This window comes from Ovis aries, chromosome 10 (genome assembly GCF_016772045.2).
Source record: "Ovis aries strain OAR_USU_Benz2616 breed Rambouillet chromosome 10, ARS-UI_Ramb_v3.0, whole genome shotgun sequence".
Taxonomy (NCBI): Eukaryota; Metazoa; Chordata; class Mammalia; order Artiodactyla; family Bovidae; genus Ovis; species Ovis aries.
Genome location: NC_056063.1, coordinates 1,993,977 through 2,020,896, shown reverse-complemented (window position 1 = coordinate 2,020,896; position 26,920 = coordinate 1,993,977). Strand labels below are relative to the sequence as shown.

At 38.0% G+C, this 26,920-nt stretch overlaps 1 protein-coding gene across 5 annotated transcripts in view; it reads left to right on the top strand.

The window, feature by feature from the left end:
• Window positions 1-26,920, top strand: part of TDRD3 (tudor domain containing 3) — a 230,561-nt gene that overhangs the window by 103,955 nt on the left and 99,686 nt on the right. For all 5 annotated transcript variants that reach the window (XM_042254613.1, XM_015098037.3, XM_060394024.1 and 2 more), the window contains 3 exons: window positions 1,289-1,430; window positions 7,987-8,058; window positions 10,671-10,820. In XM_042254613.1, coding sequence (XP_042110547.1) covers window positions 1,289-1,430; window positions 7,987-8,058; window positions 10,671-10,820 — 364 coding nt within the window. The remainder of the gene's footprint in view (window positions 1-1,288; window positions 1,431-7,986; window positions 8,059-10,670; window positions 10,821-26,920) is intronic.

Here is a 26,920-nt window from a genome sequence, read left to right as displayed (position 1 = left end):
CCACAATGAGGTACCACTTCACACCAGTCAGAATGTCTGCGATCCAAAAATCTGCAAGCAATAAATGCTGGAGAGGGTGTGGAGAAAAGGGAACCCTCCTACACTGTTGGTGGGAATGCAAACTAGTACAGCCACTATGGAGAACAGTGTGGAGATTCCTTAAAAAATTGCAAATAGAACTGCCTTACAACCCAGCAATCCTGCTGCTGGGCACACACTCTGAGGAAACCAGAATAGAAAGATGTACCCCAGTGTACATCTCAGCACTGTTTATAATAGCCAGGACATGGAAACAACCTAGATGTCCATCAGCAGATGAATGGATAAGAAAGCTGTGGTGCATATACACAATGGAGTATCACTCAGCCATTAAAAAGAATATATTTGAGTCAGTTCTAATGAGATGGATGAAACTGGAGCCGATTATACAGAGTGAAGTAAGCCAGAAAGAAAAACACCAATACAGTATACTAACACATATATATGGAATTTAGAAAGATGATAATGATGACCCTGTATGCGAAACAGCAAAAGAGACACAGATGTGTAGAGTGGACGTTTGGACTCTGAGGGCGAGGGAGAGGGTGGGATAAATTGGGAGAATGGCATTTAAGCATGTATACTATCATGTAGGAAACGAATCGCCAGTCTATACCTGATGCAAGATACAGGATGCTTGGGGCTGGTGCCAGGGGATGATCCAGAGAGATGATATGGGGTGGGAGGTGGGAGGGGTATTCCTGTTTGGGAACTCATGTACACCCGTTGTGGATTCATGTCAATGTATGGCAAAACCAATACAGTATTGTAAAGTAAAATAAAGTAAAAATAAAAATTAAAAAAAAGACAAAAAAAGACATTATACTATTTGTATTAATAATACATTAAAAATTGTTTGTGGTTAATAAAAGGCTTTTAAACACCTTAAAAAATGAGGTTTGTAAAGCTAAGGGGAGAAAAGAGTAAATCATACATTTATACAATATGATAGAGTCACGGAGGTACTTTCACATCTTTTGTTCTCTTTAAGTTCATGAGCTGTGATTTCTATTATCCATATATTTTTACATGTAGAAGAAAATCAAGGTAGAAAATGACAGTCTGGTACCTGGTCTTCTGATTTCTCCCTGATGACCTGTTCACACTATATAGCCCATCACCTGAAAAATAGTTTTCACATTAGTACATTTTGAAGAATTTTACTAGATCGTAGTATGGGACTGGATTCTAGTTTGTTGAAGGAGCTTAAATGTGTTTTAACTCTTTTTTTTTTTTTCCTTTGCTTTAGCCTAAACACACCACCTGGAACTAAAGTTAAACTCTCAGGCGCTGTGGACATAAAGAATGGATTCCTGCTGCTGAATGACTCTAACACCACAGTTCTCGGTGGTGAAGTAGAACACCTTATTGAGAAATGGGAGTTACAGAGAGTAAGTGTAGACTATGAAGAACGGTTTGAACTTTTAAAATATTATACCTTTTTATTATAGTCTTTCTTTTAAAGGATCATCCTATAATGAATAGTAAAATTAGTTCTTTATGCCATAATTGAATAGAGTGGAATACAGTGATCTGTATATAAATTATCTACCTTTGTTTAAGCATATTGTTCTTCTAAGACAGTTGCCTTTTTTCAATATTTGTTATATTTTATTACATATTTTGTAAGTCAGTCTTTACTGACAAGTTTTTAAAACTGCTAGGATACCAGTTATAAGCTATGTGTAATATTGTTTTTGTCTAGTCGTCAAGTCATGTTCAACTCTTTTGTGACTCCCATGAACTATAGCTTGCCAGACTCCTCTGTCCATGAGATTTCCCAGGCAAGAGTACTGGTGTGGGTTGCCATTTTCTTCTCTGGGGGATCTTCCTGAGCTAGGGAACAAACCCACATCTTCTGCATTGGTGGGCAGATTCTTTACCACTGAACCACCAGGGAAGCCCTATGTATAATATACCTGTGTTTAATTCTTTCTGCAGAAAACAAGTGTTTGTGCTTATGTATGAATAACGTGTATTTATCTTATCTATAAACACACATAGATATAAGTGAAAGCAAATTAGAATTTCGCTATAATGAAAGGATTCTTGTTGCATTTGACTTTCTAGTCACATTAGTTGATATTTTCACCATTTATGTTAACAGTATCTTCATCCTCCTAGTCATCTATGTTATCTAATAATTATCCTTCTACTTTGCTTCTACCCAGTTGACCTGTTGGTCAACTGCAGTCAGATCTCTCATCAGTGTCTTGCTCTCAGGTTCCATTGATATTACTGTAGTTTAATTCTCTGGCCTGGGCTATTTGTAGTAGCCTTTTAGCTGGTTTTACCACATATCCTTCTTCTATCTTCTAGTTTATTATGCTCTGCCAGAGTATCTTTAACATAACTCAGACCAATGCTACACCCTACTTTTATTTCACATACCTTAGTCGGAGATTCAAGGTCATTTATAATCTAGCCCTAGTTCTAGTTTATCTTTTCAGCTTTCTTAATTTTTTTCACATAGGTTTTGTTTTAGCTAAATGGAACTAATTACTCTTCCGTTCTCTAGGCTTTTCTCAGTTGTTCTTTTGAAAAAAAAGAAAGATTTTCCCAATTTTAGGATAATTTGTCTTAGTTTCTCTTTTATTTTTTAAAATTATTTTATTATTCTTATTTTATTTATTTTTATTTTTTGGCTGTAATGTGCAGCATGTGAGATCTTAGTTTCTCAACCAGGGATTGAACCCTTGGCCCCTAAATTGGAATTAGCAGTCTTAACCACTGGGTCACCAGGGTAGTCCCAGTTTCTCTCCTAATTCATGCATGACCATATTGTCCCCATGCTTTTTTTATTTTGGTTTTATTTATTTTTTAAAAATTTATTATTTTAATTGGGGGATAATTACAATATTGTGATGGTTTTTGGCATATATCAACATGAATCGACCATACTTTTAAACTGAAAATGCTTGTTTTTTCACATAGTGAAATATTTGTTCCTTTATTGAATTCTTAGAATACTTTATTCATGATATGAAGAAGCATAGTATTTTTTTACCTAGCAATAAAATTATATTTACTTCTTATCTCCTTTGATTGTAAGCTTTTTGAAGTCAGAATTCCTGTTTTTGTTATTTTTATTCAGTTCTACAAATATCTGTTGAACAGTGTGTATGCCTTGTGCTGGTCTCTTGTGTCTGTATATTATGTAATCCACCTAGCCATCTTATAAGAGAGTGTTATGTCCATATGGATCAGAAAATAGGCTTTAAGAACTGTTAAACTTATTTTATGATTGATGGGTCTGAGCCTTCCTGTATCTCCAGAGTGATGGCCCTGAGTCTTACATGTAATAAATAAAGCGATTTGATAGTTTCATATAAATAGCCAAGTTTATGAACTGTGAGTTTCCTAGAGAAATCTCACCCATTTCTTGTGATCTTTTCCTTTTATAAGTTGATATATTGTATCCTTAGAGATTTTTTTAAACTGTGTTAATATGTTCTCAAGTCAGACAAACATATATAACTTTTCCAACCCAGCCAAAACTATTAATAATTAATAGTTTTAATTACTATGTATTAATTAAATAATAATTAATAAAATACATAATTAATGTGTATTCCAATATCAAATGGCAAAGTTGATCAGTGGAAAACTGCAGTTACTTTTGCACTAACCTACCTCACTGATTGTAAAGTAGACCAAACATTCCTCAGAAATTGATCATCTCCAACATGCAAACACACACACACACATTTATTCACACACACACACAGAGACACACACATGCATGGATCAGTGGTAGTTTGACAATTATCCTTATAATGTTTTATTATATGTTTTTGCACTTTGTTTTCTGAGAGCCATGCTAGTATTTATTTTTGTGCTGTGCTTAGTCACTTAGTCATATCAAACTCTTTGTGACCACGTGGAGTGCAGCCCGCCAGGCTTCTCTGTCCATGGGGATTCTCTAGGCAAGAACTGGAGTGGATTGGCATGCTTTCCTCCAGGGGATCTTCCCAACCCAGGAATTGGACTGGGGTTTCCTGCATTCCGGGTGGATTCTTTACCAACTGAGCTACCAGGGAAGCCCTATTATTTCTTTATAAAGACTTCTGGGGAAAAAAAAAAAAGCCCTAGTATTTCTTTTTAGAGGGCAGTAAAAATTTACATGGAAAAGTTTGAAAACATCTTAATATGATACTAGTTCTCTTTGGTTTTATAGGTTTTTGATTTTGGTAACCATAGTATGGAGAAATCATGGAGCATTCAAATTACTTGAGCATCTGGCAGGTGATTCCCATAGAAATCAAATGTTTACATAAAAATCATAAACCATAGAGTTAATTTTGGAAGCAGTGGGGTTTTCTTGTGGAAGTTTGATGGGTTTAGCTCTTTGGCTCTTAAATTTAAGTGTTTGATCCATTTTTAACTAATTCTTAAACATGGTGTAAGTAAAGGGTAAAACTTCATTCTCTTCCATGTGGATATCCAATTTTCCCAGCACCATTTGTTGAAGAGACTCTTCTTTCCCTAATGAATGACCTTATCACCTTCATCAAAAATCACTTGACTTGAACAGCATGGAGATCAAACCAGTCAATCCTAAAGGAAATAAGCCCTGAATATTCATTGGAAGGATTGATCCTAAAGCTGAAGCTCCAATACTTCGGCCACCTGATGTGAAGAGCCAACTCCTTGGAAAAGACCCTGATGCTGGGAAAGATTGAAGGCAGGAGGAGAAGGGGGCAACAGAGGATGAGATGGTTGGATGGCATCATCAACTCAACGAACATGATTTGAGCAAACTCCAGGAGATAGTGAAGGACAGGGAAGCCTGGCCTGCTGCAGTCCATGGGGTCGCAAATAGTTGGACACAACTGAGCAACTGAGCAACAACAAAATGCATGCAAGAATCTATTTCTGGGTTCTTTATTCGGTTAGTCTGTCTTATTGCCACTGTTTTGATTCCTATAACTTTTTAGTCAGTTTTGTAATCGAAAAGTATGAGCTTTTTTCAGGATTATTTTGACTCTTCAGGGTCCCTTGAGATCCCATATGAATTTTAGTGTGGATTTTTCCATTTCTGTGAAAAATATTCCTAGGATTTTAATAGGAATTACAGTGAATCTCTAGACCTATTTGAGTAGTACTAATATCTTAACATTAAATCTTCCAAGTCATGACCCTCTCATGTCTTTTCATTTATTGGTATCTTTTTAAATTTCTTTTAGCAATCTTTTGTAATTTTAATTGCATAGAACTTCTGCTTCTTTGTTTAAGTGTATCCCTAAATGTTTTATTCTGTTTGATTCTAGTATAAATGGAAGCCTGTAACTTGCAGTTGTTTTTTGCTCAGCCTAGTTCTCAGCAGTGACTTACGGGAGATCCTGTGCAGGTTTCTGGAGCATTTTTTTCCGTATGGGACTCTCTTTTCCAAGCCTCTGCCCCAGGGCTTCCAATTATTTCAGTCCACCTTGAGCTATGAGACTGATTTTCCCAACGTAGCTTTCTGTGCTGTCTGCATCATGTCTCAAACAGAAAGGCAGAGCTCACCTGTTATTTTTTCTTTTTCTCTTTGGACTTACAGTCCTACATTACTTCTTGCCATGTGTCATAAAACATTTGTTTCTTATATGTTGTCCATATTCCTGGTTGTAGAGGGCGATTTAAGTCTTGACTCTTATACATTCATCGGGATGGAAAGTAGAAATCCTGTAATATGCTTTTTATTATATAATGTGTTTTGGAAAATGGTATTATTGGTAGCTTATATGATCTATAAGAAACTCATAGCATCAAAAACTTGATTTTTTGGCTTTGGCTGGTCTTTTTTTTTTAATATCTAAATTAAAACTAGGGAAAGGACCTCTCAATTACTTTATGCATTGTGTGTTTTCTTTTTTACTAGATGAACATCTTAAATACAGCTTATCAAGAAATATGATATTCATATACAGTTTATAGTGTTCTTTAATTAAACTGATTATTGTTGCCTTTAGCCTTAGTGCTTTTTAATATAACTGACATAAAATGCAAAATATACTTTATATAATACAGGGACTCTTGTTCAGTCCCTAAGGCCTGTCTGATTATTTGTGACACCATTGACTGCAATACACCTGCCTCCGCTATCCTTCACTGTCTCCTGGAGTTTGTTCAAACTCATGTCCATTGAGTCAGTGATGCCATCCAACCATCTCATTCTATGCCACCCCCTTTTCCATTTTGCCTTCAATCTTTTCCAGTATCAGAGTCTTTTCCAGTGAGTTGGTTCTTCACATCAGGTGGCCAACATGTTGGAGTTTCAGCTTAAATATCAGTCCGTACAATGAATATTCAAGGTTGATTTTCTTTAGTATTGACTAGTTTGATCTCATTGCAGTCCAAGGGACTCTCTAAAGTCTTCTGTAGCACCACAGTTCAAAAGCATCAGTTCTTTCATGCTCAACGTTCTTTTATGGTCCAACTTTCACGTCCATACGTGACTACTGGAAAAACCGTAGCTTTGACTATATGGACTTTTGTTGGCAAAATGATGCCTCTGCTTTTTAATGCACTGTTTGCGTTTGTCATAGCTTTCTTTCTAAGGAGCGGCATCTTTTAATTTCATGGCTGCAGTCACCATCCTCAGTGATTTTAGAGCCCAAGAAATGAAATAAATTAAAATCTGTCACTTCTTCTACTTTCTCCCTTTCTGTTTGCCATGAAGTGATGGGACTGGATATCATGATCTTAGTTTTTTGAATGTTGAATTTTAAGCCAGCTTTTTCACTCTCCTCTTTCACCCTCATCAAGAGGTTCTTTAGTTCCTCTTCAGTTTCTGCCATTAGGGTGGCATCATTTGCATACCTGAGGTTGCTGTGTTTCTCCTGGCAATCTTGATTCCAGCTTGTGATTCATCCAGCCCAGCATTTTTGATGATGTGCTTTGCATAAGTTAAATAAGCAGGGTGACAATATACAGCCTTATTATACTCCTTTCCCAATTTTGAACCAATCTGTTGCTCCATTTCTGGTTCTAACTGTCACTTCTTGACCTGCATACAGATTTCTCAAGAGACAGGTAGAATGGTCTGGTATTCCCATCTCTTAAGAATTTTCCAGTTTGTTCTGATCTGCACAGTCAAAGGCGTAGTCAATGAAGCAGATATTTTTCTGGAATTGCTTTTTCTATGATCCAGCAGATGTTGGCACTTTGATCTCTGATTCCTCTGCCTTTTCTAAATCCAGCTTGAACATCTGGAAGTTCTCAGTTTACATATTGTTGAAGTCTAGCTTAGAGAATTTTCAGCATTACTTTGCTAGCATGTGAAATGAGTGCAATTGTGTGTTAGTTTGAATATTCTTTGGCATCGCCTTTCTTTGGGATTGGAATGAAAACTGACCTTTTCCCGTCTTGTGGCCACTGCTGAGTTTTCCACATTTGCTGACATATTGATATTTTAACAGCATCATCTTTTAGAATTGTAAATATCGCAGCTATAATTCTATCACCTTCTCTAGCTTTGTTCATAGTAATGCTTCCTCGGGCCCACTTGAATTCACACACAGGATGTCTGGCTCTAGGTGAGTCATCACACCATTGTCCTTATCCAGGTCATTAATAACCTTTTTTGTATAGTTTTCCTGTGTATTCTTGCCACCTCTTCTTAATTTCTTTTGCTTCTGTTAGGTCCTTACAGTTTCTGTCCTTTATTGTGCTCATTCCTGCATGAAATGTTCCTTTGATAGCGCCAATTTTCTTGAAGAGATCAGTAGTCTTTCCCATTCTTTTGTTTTCCTCTATTTCTTTGCATTGTTCACTGAAGGCCTTCTTATCTCTCCTTGCTATTTTCTTGAACTCTGCATATGTTTTATATAGTGTAAAATAATTAATAGGCTTTTTTTTTTTCTGTTTTAGGAATCTACTAAAATAATTGGATTTCTTGTGCATAAGTGTTGTTAAATATATTTTTAATGTATAAATCTGTTTTATAACTCACCTTTCTCACAGAGCTTGTCAAAACACAATAGAAGCAATATTGGAACTGAAGGTGGACCACCTCCTTTTGTGCCTTTTGGACAGGTAATGACTTTCACTTTGGCAGATGAATTTCAATCGGCAAAAAGTATTTTTCATTTATATTCATGTTGTGCTCAGTTTTGTGCTGACCTCTTCACTCAGTGGTCATAGGAGTTACGTGGAAATATATTAATTATAAGAGATTGATAATTGTGTTTTTTCTCTTTAATTTACGTTTCATTGTAGATTCTTTTCTGAAATGCTGGTAAACCAAAATATTCAAAGATTTAAGAGGCACACCAGATGTCAATTTAAGACTAAGATAAGATGATGGTGGGGGCTTTTGTTTTTTGAGAGAGAAATGCAAATGTAAGAAGACAAAAATATGCTATAATTTCTCACTTTGTTCATTAAAAACAAAAGAGGGAGGAAAAATAAAAGCATCAACAGAATTGATAGGAGATTAAAAAAATTGGAACAAGGAAGGGCATCATTGCACTTTAGGAGAACCTACTCTCCCAGCTGTCCCTTCTGAGACTCTGTTCTGCTTTCATCCAAAGACCCATCTTTGTCAAAGACTTAATTTTGTTTCCAGTTGGTATTTTCCTTTTCAACTAAGGTGTCCCTGATCTTTCTCTCACATAAGCGAAACATTTTTATTTCCTAATTATTTACTAATTTTCAGCCACCTTGCTACAGAATGTTACCTCAGAGTAGCTCCTCAGCTGGCCAGTATCTTGTCTTTCTGGTTGTGCTAAACATCAGATTGCATTCAAAACAATCTCCCTTAGCTTGTTCCTGCTTTATATCTGAAGAATCTTAGAGTAATCAATCCCTCTGACTGCTTGCTCTTTGTCATATGATGCTACTAAAATTTAGCTCTTGGTAACCTGCCTTGCATTTGAGCTTTATTTTCCTTCAAGAGTACTGACTCAAAAGTGAAGATAAGTTGGGAACACAGCAGCTAGGAAACAGAGACCTACATCTCAGTAACAATTTTAAAAAATTTGGTACGAGAAACATATCTAGTTGATCAGGAAATAAATGAGCAGAATCCGTTGAATGGCATCCTCTTCAAAACCCTTTTTTAGAGGATCTGCTCAAAATTAAATAATTCATGCTTGCATCATGGCTATTTTGAAAGTATTTAAAAACATATGCCATTTTTTATTGTGCTTAAGAACATGTGAAATTCAATATAAAAGGAGGCATGCTGATGATATTCTCATTTTTCTAGTGAAAAATCCCAAGAATGAAAACATTCTATTAACTACATAAATAATAAGTACTATTTTTAAAAATTTTCTTTCCTCATAAACATTTTAGGGATAATATTTTTTGCATAAATTGCTAACAGAGACTTATAATTTAATTATTTTCAAGAATTTGAAGTATATATAGCTCTTTTTTTCTTTTTTTTTTTGAGTTCAGTTCAGTCACTCAGTTGTGACTGACGCTTTGCGACCCCATGATCTGCAGCATGGCAGGCTTCCCTGTCCATCACCAACTCCTGGAGCTTGCTCAGACTCATATCTATCCAGTCGGTGATGCCATCCAACCATCTCATCCTCTGTTGTCCCCTTCTCCTCCTGCCTTCAGTCTTTCCCAGCATCAGGGTCTTTTCCAGTGAGTCAGTTCTTTGCATCAGGTGGCCAAAGTATTGGGGTTTCAGCTTCAGCATCAGTCCTTCCAATGAATATTTAGGACTGATTTCCTTTAGGATTTACTGAAATTTGTCTCAAGAGACTAAAATCCCACAACTTTGTAGCCTGACTGAGGGAGAGAGTATGTTTTTAGCTTTTGATTTGGTTTATAAGTTGAAAGACATCTTTCTATATGTAAAAGTAACTATCCAGTTTGGAATTAGGAAGTATGTTAAAAGTTACAGCTTCAATAATGTTATTTATTTATGAAGTACTTTGTGAAAATCTCTTCTTCAGCATCTTAGCCTTGTACATTGGTTAAAGACAGTATGCTGGCTGTGTGTTGGAATCAGCTATTTTATTTTATATGTATATTATTGAACATCTGTATTTCCATAACACATTTACTCGAAAACATATTTTTATTCCTCATTAAAATTACTGAGTTGAAAAAGGTTCATTTTATAGGAGTTTTGCTACTAGGATTAAAAGGGAGAATTGCGTTCAGGGCTTATTTTTAGACATCGAGGGCTTTCTTCATTTGTCTCAAGAGACTAAAATCCCACAACTTTGCAGCCTGATTGGGGGAAAGGGTATGTTTTTAGCTTTTGATTTGGTTTATAAGTTGAAAGACATCTTTCTATATGTAAAAGTAACTATGCTACTTAGCCCTCATGGATGTTGTGTCATAATGTGGAAATCAGGTCTTAATAAAAAACCGAATTTTCTTCTGTGCAATAGTCTAGAGTGTTTAAAATTTTAAATTATTTTAAATCATTATCTTAAAATGAAACCTAGAACTTTTGGTTTAATGAATGTTTTAAATATGCTCCCCCTTTTAGATGGCTATATTTCGTGTAGCTTTCACTTACTAGTTACAGTTGAAGTTACTTCAGTTAGTTAGAATTATATTTTTATGGACTCTTACTTGTTGTGATTCAGATATTTCTTTTGATGATATATACTTTCTTACAAAAAGTTGAATCTCTTCTGATATTACTGAAGCATTTTGTTTTTATTTATTATTATCAGAAGTGTGTGTCTCATATCCAAGTGGATAGCAGAGAACTTGATCGAAGAAAGACGTTACAAGTGACAATGCCTGTCAAACCTCCAAATGATAATGATGAATTTGAAAAGCAAAGGACTGCTGCTATTGCAGAAGTTGCAAAGAGCAAAGAGGTAGGAAGCTAAATCATTGCAAATTTCTCTTATTCCTTGCCTTTATGTTCTATTTAGATTACTCACAATCGTTATTGTCTTTTCACATAAAGTAACTAATTGAACAAACTTTTGACATTCTTTTTCCATATTCTATCAGTAGAGAATGTCCTGGTATCTTTGGAGTCTTAAGCTTACACCATTTTACTTGTAAACATTCCTTTTCCAAGTTTCCTTAACAATTCCATTAAGTTGCTTTTGCTGACAAACCACCCTTGTTTTCTCCCTCTTTCTTTTTTTCTTAACAGTATACAACTGAACACAACAACTTTTTTTTTTTTTTTAATGGCAGAGGGGTTCCTATTATTTGTTGGGATAGATGGTACTTTCTGAGGAAAGTTATCTCCTATAATAGAAACCTTGGAGGGGTTCAGGTAAAAATTAAAAGGTAAATCAATGGCTCAGGATTAACAATTTTGTTAGTTTTCATTCTTAAATCTAATGTATAATAAAAAATAATTTTTATCTTTGCATTTGTACATACCCTCTCTTATTTACTATTATTAGACAAAAGATTTTCTTTTCATTATTTTTAATTTCTTACTTATTTGAAATAGGTTAGTCCTTTGGTTATTTATTGATTTGTAGCTTTTGATAAGAAATTTTAGTTCATGAATTAGTTGGTTGCTTAAATAGGATTTTCTTAACCAGTGATATTGAAATAAATTTCTTTATTCAAAACCAGCAATAAACCTTAGCTAACAATTTTTTTCCTATTTAAATTCAAAATTTAAGAGGGGACTTCTTGAATTTTGGTAGTTCTTCCCACAGTGTCATTCTGCTATCTGTTTATGATAGGCAGACAAGAGCACAAATTCTAGATTTGGGCAACATAGAAGCATATACTGTGGAGAACTTGGATCATTTCAGTTCAGTTTAGTCGCTCAGTCATGTCTGACTTTTTGTGACCCCATGAATTGCAGCAAGCCAGGCCTCCCTGTCCATCACCAACTCCTGGAGTTCACTCAAACTCACGTCCATCAAGTCAGTGATGCCATCCAGCCATCTCATCCTTTGTCAAGCCCTTCTCCTGCCCCCAATCCCTCCCAGCATCAGAGTCTTTTCCACTGAGTCAGCTCTTCACATGAGGTGGCCAAAGTACTGGAGTTTCAGCTTCAGCATCATTGGATAGATTACTTAAATTTTGTACCATATTCTTTTATTTATGAAAAGATGATCCAGTGGGACAAGAGCACAAATTCTGGAATTAGACAGCCTAGAACCATATACTGCTGAGAACTTGGATAGATTACTTAAATTTTGTACCACATTTTATTTATCTATGAAAAGATGATAACAGTAGTACCTACTTCATATGTTTACTGTAAGAATTAAAATTGCTAGTATTTAAAACGCTTAGGATACTACATGGCACAGATCATGATATTGTTACTGAATTCCTGTTCAGCTGCTTATCATTCAAGAATCCAATACTGAGAGTGTTGGTTAAAAGGAAATATGGCTTTATTAAGGAGGCTGGCAATTCTGAGGAGAAAGGTGGGAGTATATTCCAAAAAGCCAGCTCCCGACTTGCCAGGTTTTGCTTGGAGATTATACAGGGGAAAGAGGAAAGGGCTATGGTGCTCATAGGGAGGGGGTTTTCTTCTGTTTTCAGAGGTGCTTGTCTTGATCGCACAATTCCAAGTAGCTCTCAAGTCTCACTTGTGATTGGAACATTATCTAAGTCATAAATCTTTGGTTAACTATTTCTGGAGAATAAGGAACAAGGGTGAGGTTTATAGAACAACTAACTAATCTTCAATCTCAGTAAGCACCAACAGTTTTCTGCATTTAGCAAGCTAAGCTAATGTTGAACTAGGGTAGAAGTCAGGCATTGTAAGCATAAGATCACAGCCATATCCTAACTAAGGAACAGTGCTGGAATAATGCAGAGTAGCTGAGATCCCTAGTTATAGTTTCACAGTCTCAGTCACAGTGTTAGGTTGTTAAGTTACTTCAGTCAGGTCCAACTCTGTGTGACCCTATGGACTTCAGCCTGCCAGGTTCAATATTCCTTTGCTGTACTATGCTTAGTCTCTCAGTCATGTCTGACTCTTTGTGATTCCGTGGACCATAGCCCCCGAGGCTCCTCTGTCCATGGGGATTCTCCAGGCAAGAATACTAGAGTGGTTGCCGTGCTCTCCTCATTCTTTTGCTAAAAGCCTTTGATGTGACTATTGCTATTCCTCAGTGTTTTCTCTATTCTAAGGCACGTTTAAAAATCATTCTAATATTTCTGAAATTAATTCACTTTATCCAGTTAGCATAAAATGTATTTCTTCCTTTCCCAAAAACTTAAAATTATGGAGTTTCTGAAGAGGATATTAAGAATATATCAACTTCTTAATGATTGTAACAAAGGTGTTATTTTGATTTACATTTTTCTCAGACAGACTTTCTTCCCAAAATTTTGTTTGATGTCTATTTACTGTACTCTAGTTAATATATTGGAGAAGGCAATGGCGCCCCACTCCGTACTCTTGCCTGGAAAATCCCATGGACTGGTAGGCTGCAGTCCATGGGGTCTCTAAGCATTGGACACGACTGAGTGACTTCACTTTCACTTTTCACTTCGTGCATTGGAGAAGGAAATGGCAGCCCACTCCAGTGTTCTTGCCTGGAGAATCCCAGGGAAGGGGCAGCCTGGTGGGCTTCCATCTTTGGGCTCGCACAGAATCGGACATGACTGAAGCTACTTAGCAGCAGCAGTTAATATATGGTAATAGGCTTCATTTTTTAAAGTCATAATTGATCACATTTTATTTTCCCATAAGTATTTGTAAATAAAGAATCATAGTTTTCTAAAGCAGAATTTCAACTTTTCAGTTTATATGTAAGAGGCTCAAAACTGTAAGAATGTGCCCAATGTTACCCAGTGACAATTCTGGGGCTAACCTACATATATTATAGTAGAAGATTGTATCTTTCTATATAGATGAGTATACACATACATATTCATATTTAATGAGGGCCTGAAAAGCAAAATTATATAACAGTGTAATTTTCCTGGAAAGATAGTTTATGTTTGTCTATTTAGCCACTTAATGTGGATTTGTTTGGTGGAATCTACTGCAGATGACCAAGTGATGTTTTTCATTCCTTTCTTCCTTTAGTCCTTCATTCAATAAATATTTTTTTGATAATGTGTAATATGCCAGGAAGTATCTTAAATGCCTCAGTTTAAACAATGACTGAATATACAAAAGATTTCTGCCTTTATCAAGCTTACCTTTTAGTAAGTTAAACAGATTGGCATAGCAATAAGTATATAAATTATATGGTAGGTTAGAAGTTGATAAGTGCCATGGGCAAAAGTAAAGTAGGATGGGCAGTTAGGAAGATATTGATTGGTCAGGGGAGTCAGGGGGAGGCAATTTAAAATAGGATGGTCAGAGGAGGAGAACAAGATGGCGGAGGACTGGGTGGACGTGGAGCACATCTCTCTCCACGGATACATCAGGAATACACCTTCAGACACAGAAGTGCATGCAGAACACCAGGTGAGAGCAGGCAGGAGTACCTGACCAATGGAAAAGAGTATTTGGAACCACACAAAACTCGGTAGGACAAAGGAACTAGGGGGGGAAACAGGAATGTTAGTAGGACTGGACTTGCCCTTGGTGGGAGGGGAAACTGATCTCCACATCAGGGCAATTGTCTGAGTCAGAGGAGAAACAGTTAAGGCTGAGAGTGAGGCAGCTGATCTGTGACAGCCTAAATGGAATGAGAATCAGACAGTCCTTGCTTCGGCCATACATAACCCAGACAGAGATGCAGGTCCCTTGGAAAGCACAGCTGTTGGGAGCTGGAGGTTAGGGATTGTGGAGCAGCCAGGGTGACGGTTGCTGTTGACTGCAGAGAGATAGATTGAGGGGATGTGAGGGAGGAGATTGTGGTGGAAAATGCCTGTGGAGGAAAGCCAGGCAGCCATGGAAGCAAGGGATACTGCTGGGTCATGCATAGGGGCTGGAGTAATCACCATAGCCTCTCTCTCCACATGCCAGCATTGGCAGCTGAACAATAGAGAGGCTGGCCCGTCAAACACCCGACGCACTGAACTACAGAGTAGGACCCCACCCAGGGTGCTCCTTTAACTGACTGATGGGTTATCTACAGAGTAGGACCCCACCCAGGGTGCTCCTTTAACTGACTGATGGGTTATCTACAGAGTAGGACCCCACCCAGGGTGCTCCTTTAACTGACTGATGGGTTATCTACAGAGTAGGACCCCACCCAGGGTGCTCCTTTAACTGACTGATCGATTGATCTACAGAGTAGGACCCCACCCGGAGTGCCCTTTATGTGACTGATGTGCCAAACTGTAGAGTAGCACCTGACCCAGGGTGTCGCTTCAAGTGCCTGGCACACGGATTTACAGAGTAAGACCCCAGCCACGGAGGCCCTTCTATGTGTCTGACATGCTGAGTAACAGAGAAGGACCCCAAGTAAGGGAGCCCTCTAAGTGCCTGAACAGGTGGAGCTACAGAGAAAGACTGGCCAAAGAGGCCTACTGATCACCAGCTACAAGAGGCTTGAAAAAAGACTGATAGGGCCTTAACTCCTGCAGTGTAGCCAGTCCGTGTCCCTGCACACTTAGCGCCTCCAGGGTCCCCGCAAGCCAAGCAACTGAGCCACCTTCACGCTCAACTGTCACTGGGGCAGAGCTGCCACAGGCAAAAAAAGTCTTATGTCTATGAATGCAGGGTCGCTTCTGTTGTGTCTGGGCTCTTTGCGACCCTATAGACTGGCCTGCCAGGCTTCTCTGTCATGGAGCAGGGGGTTCTCCAGCTAAGAATACTGGAGCGTATTGGCCAACACTGGTTGCCATACCCTTCTAGAGTACTGTATTTCCTGTTGCCCTAGCCGCCAACCCCACTGAGTACCTGGTGCTGCCAGAACCCCTGTGACGCAAGCAGCTGCACCACCTCCACACTTGGCCTTCACAGGGGCAAACCCAAGTCCTCTGGAGCAAACCCCAGTGGATGACCCATATGCACAGGTGAAATTAAAACCACAGTTGAAACCCAGGGGCAGTGTTGTTAAGGAAGAAGACCCAAAACCTTCCCACCAGCTTTACAAGCTACAGACTAAATCCACATGATCATCTAGGCAGACTCTGTGTCTTTATAAAAGGTCATTGAGAGCTCCCACAAAAGAAATTGCACTAGTCCACAATCTGATAGTTGTGGACATTGCAAGCAAGAACACACAGAAGTAAGACCAGATTAGAATCTGAGCTGCCCCCACAGTAGGTCCAGAGATCAGAGTGTTGGAGGGCATGCTAGGGAGGTGAGGTGGACTGTAATTCCCAGCAAGGGAAAGAACTCTTGAGCAGTGACTCAAGAAAAACATTTATTTTTCTTATGTTTTGACTTGTTTTGTAGATTCTTTTGGATTTTTTTTCCCTTCTTTTCCCCCCTCTGTTTCAATTGTTAATTTTATTGGCACTGTGAAATCTAATTAAACTTTTGAGCTTTTTTAAAATTTTTCTCAGTCACATTTTTTATTGTTGTGATAAACCTCTGCCTCTCCATTTGGGCTTTTGCAGTTTTGTGGAGTTTTCCTTTTTTTTTTTTTTTCTCCCTTTTTCTTTCTTCTGTTTTTCTTTTTCTTATCTCTTTTATAATTTTAATTTTTTAAAACCTATTATATTCTTTCTACATTTATTTCTTTGTTTGCCTTTCCTGCTTTTCTTTTCGCCTTGCAGTTAGTCTTTAATGTATATAAATCTTCTTCATCTACCTTTATTTAACTTTTCGTATCTATTCTTTCTTTCTTTCCTTTCCTCTCAACATACTTGTTAGTTTTGTTTTCATTGCCTTATTCCCCACTTGGCACCTTGCTTTAGTTTTGTTTTCCAGTTTGTTCTTTAGTTAGTTTTGTTATTAACTGGTAAATATAATTTTTATTTCCTTTGTTCACCAGGTCAGTCTACTGTACTATATTCTTGTTGGACTGTATTGACTTTGCTCATGGGTGTATATGAGTATATTCCATTTTTTAAATTATTATTTGTCTGATTTTGTAACTGCCATTTGTCTGGGATTCATCTTTGGTTCCTCGTTTTTGGGTATTTGTTTTAATCTCAGTTGCATAACAAAACACTTGTGAAATCTTCGTTCCTGGCCAGAGATCAAGCCTTGAGACTTTGGAGTGGGAGCACTGACTCCAAAACCCTAGACTACCAGAGAACTAACCCTAGGGAGTATCAAAAAGTGAGTATTCACACAAAGGAAACTACTTGAATAGAAGACCTGGCATCACCCAAACACCAGTAGCACCCTGTGCAGGATGCCTCATCTAAACAACAAACAAAACAAAAATACAAACCCAGTCATCAACAGACAGAATTACCACCTCACTCAGCTTTGCCCATCAGAGTAAAAAGAAACAAACAAAAACTCAGCACAAATATCACCGTATAGGAAACTTTCACAAACCACTGGACCAACCTTAGGAGGGCGGAAACCAAAAGGGAGAAAGAATTCAACCTTGAAGCCTGGGAGAAGGAGACCTCAAACACAACAAGTTAAAAACTAAATAAATAAAAAGGCAGAGAAATACTACACAAATGAAGCAACAGACTAGAAACACAGAAATCCAAATAAATGAAGAGGAAATAGGCAAACTACCTGAAAAAGAATTCAGAATAATGATAGTAAAGAAGGTCAAAAACCTTGAAAACAAAATGGAGAAAATGCAAGAATTAATTAATAAAGACCTAAAAGTATTAAAGAATTAGCATACAGAGACAACACAATTACTGAAATTAAAAATACTCTAGAAGGAATCAGTACCAGAATATTTGAAGCAGAAGAACAAATCAGTGAGCTGGATGATAAAATGTTGGAAATAATTTCTGAAGAGCAGAATAAAGTAAAAAGAATGAAAAGAACTGAGGATAGTCTAGAGACCTCTGAGACAATACCAAATACACCAATATTTGAATTACAGGGGTCCCAGAATAAGAAGAGAAAAAGAAAGTGTATGAGAAAATTTTTGAAGAGATTGTAGTTGAAAATTTCCCCAACATGGAAAAGGAGATCGTCAATCAAGTCCAAGAGGCAAAAAGAGTCCAGTAGAGGACAAACCCAAGGAGAAACACACCAACACACATACTAATCAAACTAACAAAGATAGACACAAAGAAAGAATATTAAAAGCATCAAGAGAGAAGCAACAAGTAACAAACAAGGGAAACCCCTAAACTGATCTTTCAGTAGAAACTCTACAGGCCAGGAGGGAATGGCAGGATATATTTAAAGTACTGAAAGGGAAAAATCTACAGCCATGATTACTGTACCCAGAAAGGGTCGCATTCAAAATTGATGAAAAAATAAAAAGCTTTTCAGACAAGCAAAAGTTAAGAGAATTCAGTACCACCAAACCAGCTTTACAACAAATGTTAAACCAGCTTAAATAGTCAAGATAAGAAAAAAGATCTACAAAATCAACCCCAAACAATTGAGAAAATGGCAATAGGAACATATATATCAATAATTACTTTGAATGTAAATGGATTAAATGTGCCAACCAAAAGACACAGACTGGCTGAATGGATACAAAAATAAGACCCATATATTGCACTCATCTCACACGCTAGTAAAGTAATGCTCAAAATTCTCCAAGCCAGGCTTCAACAATATGTGAACCATGAACTTCCTGATGTTCAAGCTGGTTTTAGAAAAGGCAGAGGAACCAGAGATCAAATTGCCAACATCTGCTGGATCATTGAAAACACAAGAGAGTTCCAGGAAAACATTTATTTCTGCTTTATTGACTATGGCAAAGCCTTTGACTGTGTGGATCACAATAAACTGTGGAAAATTCTGAGAGAGATGGGAATACCAGACCACCTGACTTGCCTCTTGAGAAATCTGTATGCAGGCCAGGAAGCAACAGTTAGAACTGGACATAGAACAAACAGACTGGTTCCAAATAGGAAAAGGAGTACGTCAAGGCTGTATATAGTCACCCTACTTATTTAACTTATATGCCGAGTACATCATGAGAAACGCTGGACTGGAAGAAACACAAGCTGGAATCAAGATTGCTGGGAGAAATATCAATAACCTCAGATATGCAGATGACACCACCCTTATGGCAGAAAGTGAAGAGGAAGTAAAAAGCCTCTTGATGAAAGTAAAAGAGGAGAGTGAAAAAGTTGGCTTAAAGCTCAACATTCAGAAAACGAAGATCATGGCATCCGGTCGTATCACTCCATGGGAAACAGTGGAAACAGTGTCAGACTTCATTTTGGGGGGCTCCAAAATCACTGCAGATGGTGACTGCAGCCATGAAATTAAAAGACACTTACTCCTTGGAACGAAAGTTATGACCAGCCTAGATAGCATATTCAAAAGCAGGGACATTACTTTGCCAACTAAGATCCGTCTAGTCAAGGCTATGGTTTTTCCTGTGGTCATGTATGGATGTGAGAGTTGGACTGTGAAGAAGGCTGAGTGCCGAAGAATTGATACTTTTGACCTGTGGTGTTGGAGAAGACTCTTGAGAGTCCCTTGGACTGCAAGGAGATCCAACCAGTCCATTCTGAAGGAGATCAGCCCTGGGATTTCTTTGGAAGGAATGATGCTAAAGCTGAAACTCCAGTACTTTGGCCACCTCATGCGAAGAGTTGACTCATTGGAAAAGACTCTGATGCTGGGAGGGATTGGGGGCAGAAGGAGAAGGGGACTACAGAGGATGAGATGGCTGGATGGCATCACTGACTCAATGGACTTGAATCTGAGTGAACTCCAGGAGATGGTGATGGACAGGGAGGCCTGGCGTGCTGCAATTCATGGGGTCGCAGAGAGTCGGACACAACTGAGAGACTGACCTGAACTGAACTGATATGCTGTTTACAAGAAACCCACTTAAGACCTAAAGACACGTAAAGACTGAAAGTAAAAGTATTGAAAAATATATTCAATGCAAATTGGAAGCAATAGAAAGCTGGAGTAGCAATCCTCATATCAGACAAAACAGACCTTAAAATAAAGGATATTATAAGACATAAGGAAGGACACCGCATAATGATTAAGGAATCAATCCAAGAGGAAGACATAACAATGACAAATATCTATGCATCCAGCATAGGAGCACATCAATACATAAGACAAACACTAACAAACGTAAAAGGAGAAATTGACAGTAACACAATAATTATAGGAGACGTTAACACCCCACTCACACCAATGGATAGATAATCAAACAAAATAAGGAAACACAAGTCTTAAATGATACATTAGATGACATGTATCTCAGTGATATCTTCAGGACATTCCATTCCAATGTGGAATACATCTTCTTCTCAAGTGCACATGGAACATTCTCCAGGATATACCGCTTCTTGGGTCACAAATCAAACCTCAGTAAATTTAAGAAAATTGTAATTGTATCAAGCATCTTATCTGACTGCAATGCTATGAGACTAGATATCAACTACAAGAAAAAAACTGTAAGAAACACAAATACATGGAGATTAAACAACGTTTCTAATTAACCAACAGATTACTGAACAAATCAAAAGAGAAATAAAAAAAATTTCTAGAAACAAATGACAATGAAAACATGATAACTCAAAACCTATGGGATACAGCAAAAGCAGTTTTAAGAAGGAAGTTTATAGCAATACAGTTCTACCTCAAGAAGCAAGAAAAACATTGAATAGACAACCTAACTTTACACCGAAAGCAACTGGAAAAAGAACAACAACCCCCCCCCCACCCCACTCTGGCAAAAATTAGTAGAAGGAAAGAAATCATAAAGATCTGAGCAGAAAGAAATGAAATGAAAGAAATAATAGTAAAGATTAATAAAACTAAAAGCTGGTTCTTTGAGAAGATAAACAAAATTGACAAACCTTTAGCCAGACCTCTCAAAAAAAAAAGAGAGAAGAAGCAAATCAACAAAATTAGAAATGAAAAAGGAGAGGTTACAACAATCCAGAAATGTTAGACAATGTAGAAATACAAAGGATTATAAGAGACTGTTTTGAACAAGTATATGGCAGTAAAATGGATAACCTGGAAGAAATGGACAGATTCTTAGAAAAGTTCAACCTTCCAAGACTGAACCAGCAAGAAATAAAAATTGTGAACAACCCAATTACAAGCACTGAAATTAAAGCTATGATCAAAAATTTCCCAAGAAGCAAAAGCCCAGGACCAGATGGCTTCTCAGGAGAGCTCTGTCAAACATTTCAAGAAGAGCTAATGCCTGTCCTTCTAAAACTTGTTCAAAAAAATTCAGAGGAAGGAACACTTCCAAACTCATTCTACAAGGCCACCATCACCCTGATACCGACAAGGACAACACACAAAAAAGAAAACTACAGGCCAATATCACTGGTGCACATACATGCAAAGTTTCTCAGCAAAATTTTAGCAAACAGAATTCAGCAACACATTAGAAAGCTATATACCATGATCAAGTTGGGTTTATTCTAGGGATGCAAGGACTCTTCAGTATATGCAAATCAATAATGTGATACACCATATTAACAAACTGAAAGATAAAAACCATATGATAATCTCAGTGGATGGAGAAGAAACCTTTGACAAAATTCAGCACCCATTTATGATTAAAACTCTTCAAAAAATAGGCATAGAAGGAACTTACCTCAACATAGTAAAGGCCATATATGATAAGCCTACAGAAAACATTGTTCTCAGTTGTGAAAAACTGAAAACATTCCCCCTAAGATCAGGGATAAGACAAGGGTGCCCACTTTCCCCACTATTATTCAATATAGCTCTGCAAGTCCTAGCTATAGCAGTCAAAGAAGAAAAAGAAAGAAAAGGAATCCAGATTGGAAAAGAAGTAAAGCTCTCACTCTTTGCAGATGACATGATACTATACATAGAAAACCCTAAAGATAGTATCAGAAAATTACTAGAGCTAATCACTGAATTGAGCAGTGTTGCAGGATACAAAGTCAATACACAAAAATCATTTGCATTTCTATATACAAACAATGAAAGTCAGAAAGCGAAATTAAGGAATAAATGCCATTCACCATTGCAACAAAAAGAATTAAATAGGAATAAACTTACCTAAGGAGACAAAAGAGCTGTACACAGAAAATTATAAGCTACTGTTGAAAGAAATCAAAGACAAACAGATGGAGAGATAGTCCATGTTCCTGGGTAGGAAGAATCAGTATTTTGAAAATGACTATACTACTAAGCCATGCCCACGGGGAAACCCAAGATGGGCGGGTCATGGTGGAGAGGTCTGACAGAATGTGGTCCACTGGAGAAGGGAATGGCAAACCACTTCAGAATTCTTGCCTTGAGAACCCCATGAACAGTATGAAAAGGCAAAATGATAGGATACTGAAAGAGGTACTCCCTAGGTCAGTAGGTGCCCAATATGCTACTGGAGGTCAGTGGGGAAATAAGTCCAGAAAGAAAGACAGGATGGAGCCAAAGCAAAAACAATACCCAGCTGTGGATGTGACTGGAGATAGAAGCAAGGTCCAATGCTGTAAAGAGCAATATTGCATAGGAACTTGGAATGTCAGGTCCATTAATCAAGGCAAATTGGAAGTGGTCAAACAGGAGATGGCAAGAGTGAACATCGACATTCTAGGAATCACTAAACGAAAATGGACTGGAATGGGTGAATTTAACTCAGATGACCATTATATCTACATCTGCGGGCAGGAATCCCTCAGAAGAAATGCAGTAGCCATCATGGTCAACAGAAGAGTCTGAAATGCAGTACTTGGATGCAGTCTCAAAAATGACAGAATGATCTCTGTTCATTTCCAAGGCAAACCATTCAGTACCACAGTAATCCAAGTCTATGCCCCAACCAGTAACGCTGAAGAAGCTGAAGTTGAACGACTCTGTGAAGACCTACAAGACCTTTTAGAACTAACAACCAAAAAAGATATCCTTTTCATTATAGGAGACTGGAATGCAAAAGTAGGAAGTTAAGAACCACCTGGAGTAACAGGCAAATTTGGCCTTGGAATACAGAATGAAGCAGGGAAAAGACTAGTAGAGTTTTGCCAAGAAAATGCACTGGTCATAGCAAACACCATATTCCAACAACACAAGAGAAGACTCTACACATGGACATCACCAGATGGTCAACACCGAAATCAGATTGATTATATTCTCTGCAGCAAAAGATGGTGAAGCTCTATACAGTCAACAAAAACAAGACCGGGAGCTGACTGTGGCTCAGATCATGAACTCCTTATTACCAAATTCAGACTCAAATTGAAGAAAATAGGGAAAACCACTAGACCACTCAGGTATGACCTCAGTCAAATCCCTTATGATTATACAGTGGGAGTGAGAAATAGATTTAAGGGCCTAGATCTGATAGATAGAGTGCCTGATGAACTATGGAATGAAGTTCGTGACATTGTACGGAGACAGGGATCAAGAGCATCCCCATGGAAAAGAAATGCAAAAAAGCAAAATGGCTGTCTGGGGAAGCCTTACATATAGCTGTGAAAAGAAGAGAAGTGAAAAGCCAAGGAGAAAAGGAAAGATACAAGCGTCTGAATGCAGAGTTCCAAAGAACAGCAAGAAGAGATAAGAAAGCCGCCTTCAGCGATCAATGCAAAAAATAGAGGAAAACAGCAGAATGGGAAATACTAGAGATCTCTTCAAGAAAATTAGAGATACCGAGGGAACATTTCATGCAAAAATGGGCTTGATAAAGGACAGAAATGGTATAGACCTAACAAGCAGAAGATATTAAGAAGAGATGGCAAGAATCCACAGAAGAACTGTACAAGAAGGATCTTCATGACCCGGATAATCACGATGGTGTGATCACTCGTCTAGAGCCGGACATCCTGGAATGTGAAGTCAACTGGGCCTTAGAAAGCATCACTACAAACAAAGCTAGTGGAGGTGATAGAATTCTGGTAGATGTATTTCAAATCCTGAAAGATGATGCAGTGAAAGTGCTGCACTCAATATGCCAGCAAATTTGGAACACTCAGCAGTGGCCACAGGAGTGGAAAAGGTCAGTTTTCATTTGAATCCCAAAGAAAGGCAATGCCAAAGTATGCTCAAACTGCTGCACAATTGCACTCATCTCACATGCTAGTAAAGTAATGTTGAAAATTCTCCAAGCCAGGCTTCAGCAACACGTGAACTATGAACTTCCTGATGTTCAAGCTGGTTTTTGAAAAGGCAGAGGAACCAGATATCAAATTGCCAACATCTTGTGGATCATGGAAAAAGCAAGAGACCTCCAGAAAAACATCTATTTCTGCTTTATTAACTATGCCAAAGCCTTTGACTGTGTGGATCACAATAAACTGTGGAAAATTCTGAAAGAGATGGCAATACGAGACCACCTAACCTGCCTCTTGAGAAATCTGTATGCAGGTTAGGAAGCAACAGTTAGAACTGGACATGGAACAACAGACTGGTTCCAAATAGGAAAAGGAGTACGTCAAGGCTGTATATTGTCACCCTGCTTATTTAACTTCTATGCCGAGTACATCATGAGAAATGTTGGAGTGGAAGAAACACAAGCTGGAGTCAAGATTGCCAGGAGAAATATCAATAACCTCAGATATGCAGATGACACCACCCTTATGGCAGAAAGTGAAGAGCAACTAAAAAGCCTCTTGATGAAAGTAAAAGAGGAGAGTGAAAAAGTTGGCTTAAAGCTCAACATTCAGAAAACGAAGATCATGGCGTCCGGTTCTATCACTCCATGGGAAATAGATGGGGAAACAGTGGAAACAGTGTCAAACTTCATTTTTTTGGGCTCCAAAATCACTGTAGATGGTGACTGCAGCCATGAAATTAAAAGACGCTTACTCCTTGGAAGAAAAGTGATGACCAACCTAGATAGCATATTGAAAAGCAGAGACATTACTTTGCCGACTAAGGTTCATCTAGTCAAGGCTATCATTTTTCCAGTAGTCACGTATGGATGTGAGAGTTGGACTGTGAAGAAGGCTGAGCGCTGAAGAATTGATGCGTTTGGACTGTGATGTTGGAGAAGACTCTTGAGAGTCCCTTGGACTGCAAGGAGATCCAACCAGTCCATTCTGAAGGAGATCAGCCCTGGGATTTCTTTGGAAGGAATGATGCTAAAGCTGAAGCTCCAGTACTTTGGCCACCTCATGCGAAGAGTTGACTTATTGGAAAAGACTCTGATGCTGGGAGGGATTGGGGGCAGGAGGAGAAGGGGACAACCGAGGATGAGATGGCTGGATGGCATCACTGACTCAATGGACGCGAGTCTGAGTGAACTCTGGGAGTTGGTGATGGACAGGGAGGCCTGGGGTGCTGTGATTCATGGGGTTGCAAAGAGTCCGGCACGACTGAGTGACTGAACTGAACTGAACTGAATTGAACTGATGGGCTACCATCTCTGTGGTCACACAGAGTCGGACACGACAGGAGTGACTTAGCAGCAGCAGCATACTACCAAACAGAGTCTACACATTCATTGTGATCCCTGTCATATTACCGATGTCATTTTTTCACAGAACTGGAACAAAAATTTCACAGTTCGTATGGAAACACGAAAGACCCTGAATTGCCAAAGCAGTCTTGAGAAAGAAGAATGGAGCTGTAGGAATCGACCTTCATGACTTCAGATTATCCTACAAAATTATAGTCATCAAGACAGTATGGTAGTGGCACAAAAACAGAAATATGGATCAATGGAACAAGATAGAAAGCCCAGAGATAAGCCCATGGAATTATGGGTATCTAATTCTGACAAAGGAGGCAAGAATATACAGTGGGGCTGTATATTCAATAAATGGTGCTGGGAAAACTGTATAGCTCCATGTAAAAGAATGAAATTAGAACAGTTCCTAACACCATACACAAAGATAAACTAAAAACGGATTAAAGACCTAAATGTAAGACCAGAAACTATAAAACTCTCAGAGGAAAAGGAAGGCCGAACACTCGATGACATAAATCAAAACAAGATCCTCTATGACCCACCTCCTAGAGTAACGGAAATAAAAACAAAAGTATACAAGTGGGACCTGATTAAACTTAAAGCTTTTGCACAGCAAAGGAAACTATAAGCCAGGTGAAAAGACAACCCTCAGATTGGGAGAAAATAATAGCAAATGAAACAACTGACAAAGGATTAATTTCAAAGATATGTAAGCAGCTCATACAACTCAATACAAGGAAAACAAGCCAATCAAAAAGTGGGGAAAAGACCTAAACAGACATTTCTCCAAGGAAGACATAGAGATGGCTAACAAACACATGAGAAGATGCTCGGCATCACTCATTATTAGAGAAATGCAAATCAAACTACCTCTCAGCAGCCAGAATCACCATCATCAAAAAGTCTACAAACAATAAATGCTAGAGAGGGTGTGGAGAAAAGGGAGCCCTCTTGCACTGCTGATGGGACTGTAAATTGATATAGCCACTATGGAAGATGGTATGGATATTCCTTAAAAAACTAGTAATAAAACCACCATATGACCCAGCAATCCTACTCCTAGGCATATACCTTGAGGAAACCAAAATTCAAAAGGACAAATGTATCCCATTGTTCATTGCAGCACTATTTTACAATAGCTGGAAAATGGAAATAACCTAGATGTCCATTGACAGATGAATGGATAAAGAAGTTTTCGTATGTATCCACAATGGAATATCACTCAACCATTAAAAGGAACACATTTGAGTCAGTTCTGATGAGGTGAATGAACCTAGAACCTATAATACAGAGTGAAGAAAAGTCAGAAAGAGAAAGATAAATATTGTATTTTAACACATATAAAAGGAATCTAGAAAAATGGTACTGAAAAATTTATTTACAGGGCAGTAATGGAGAAATATCAATAACCTCAGATATGCAGATGACACCACCCTTATGGCAGAAAGTGAAGAGCAACTAAAAAGCCTCTTGATGAAAGTGAAAGAGGAGAGTGAAAAAGTTGGTTTAAAGCTCAACATTCAGAAAATGAAGATCACGGCATATGGTCCCATCACTTCGTGGGAAATAGATGGAGAAACAGTGGAAACAGTGTCAGACTTTATTTTTCTGAGGTCCAAAATCACTGCAGATGGTGACTGCAGCCATGAAATTAA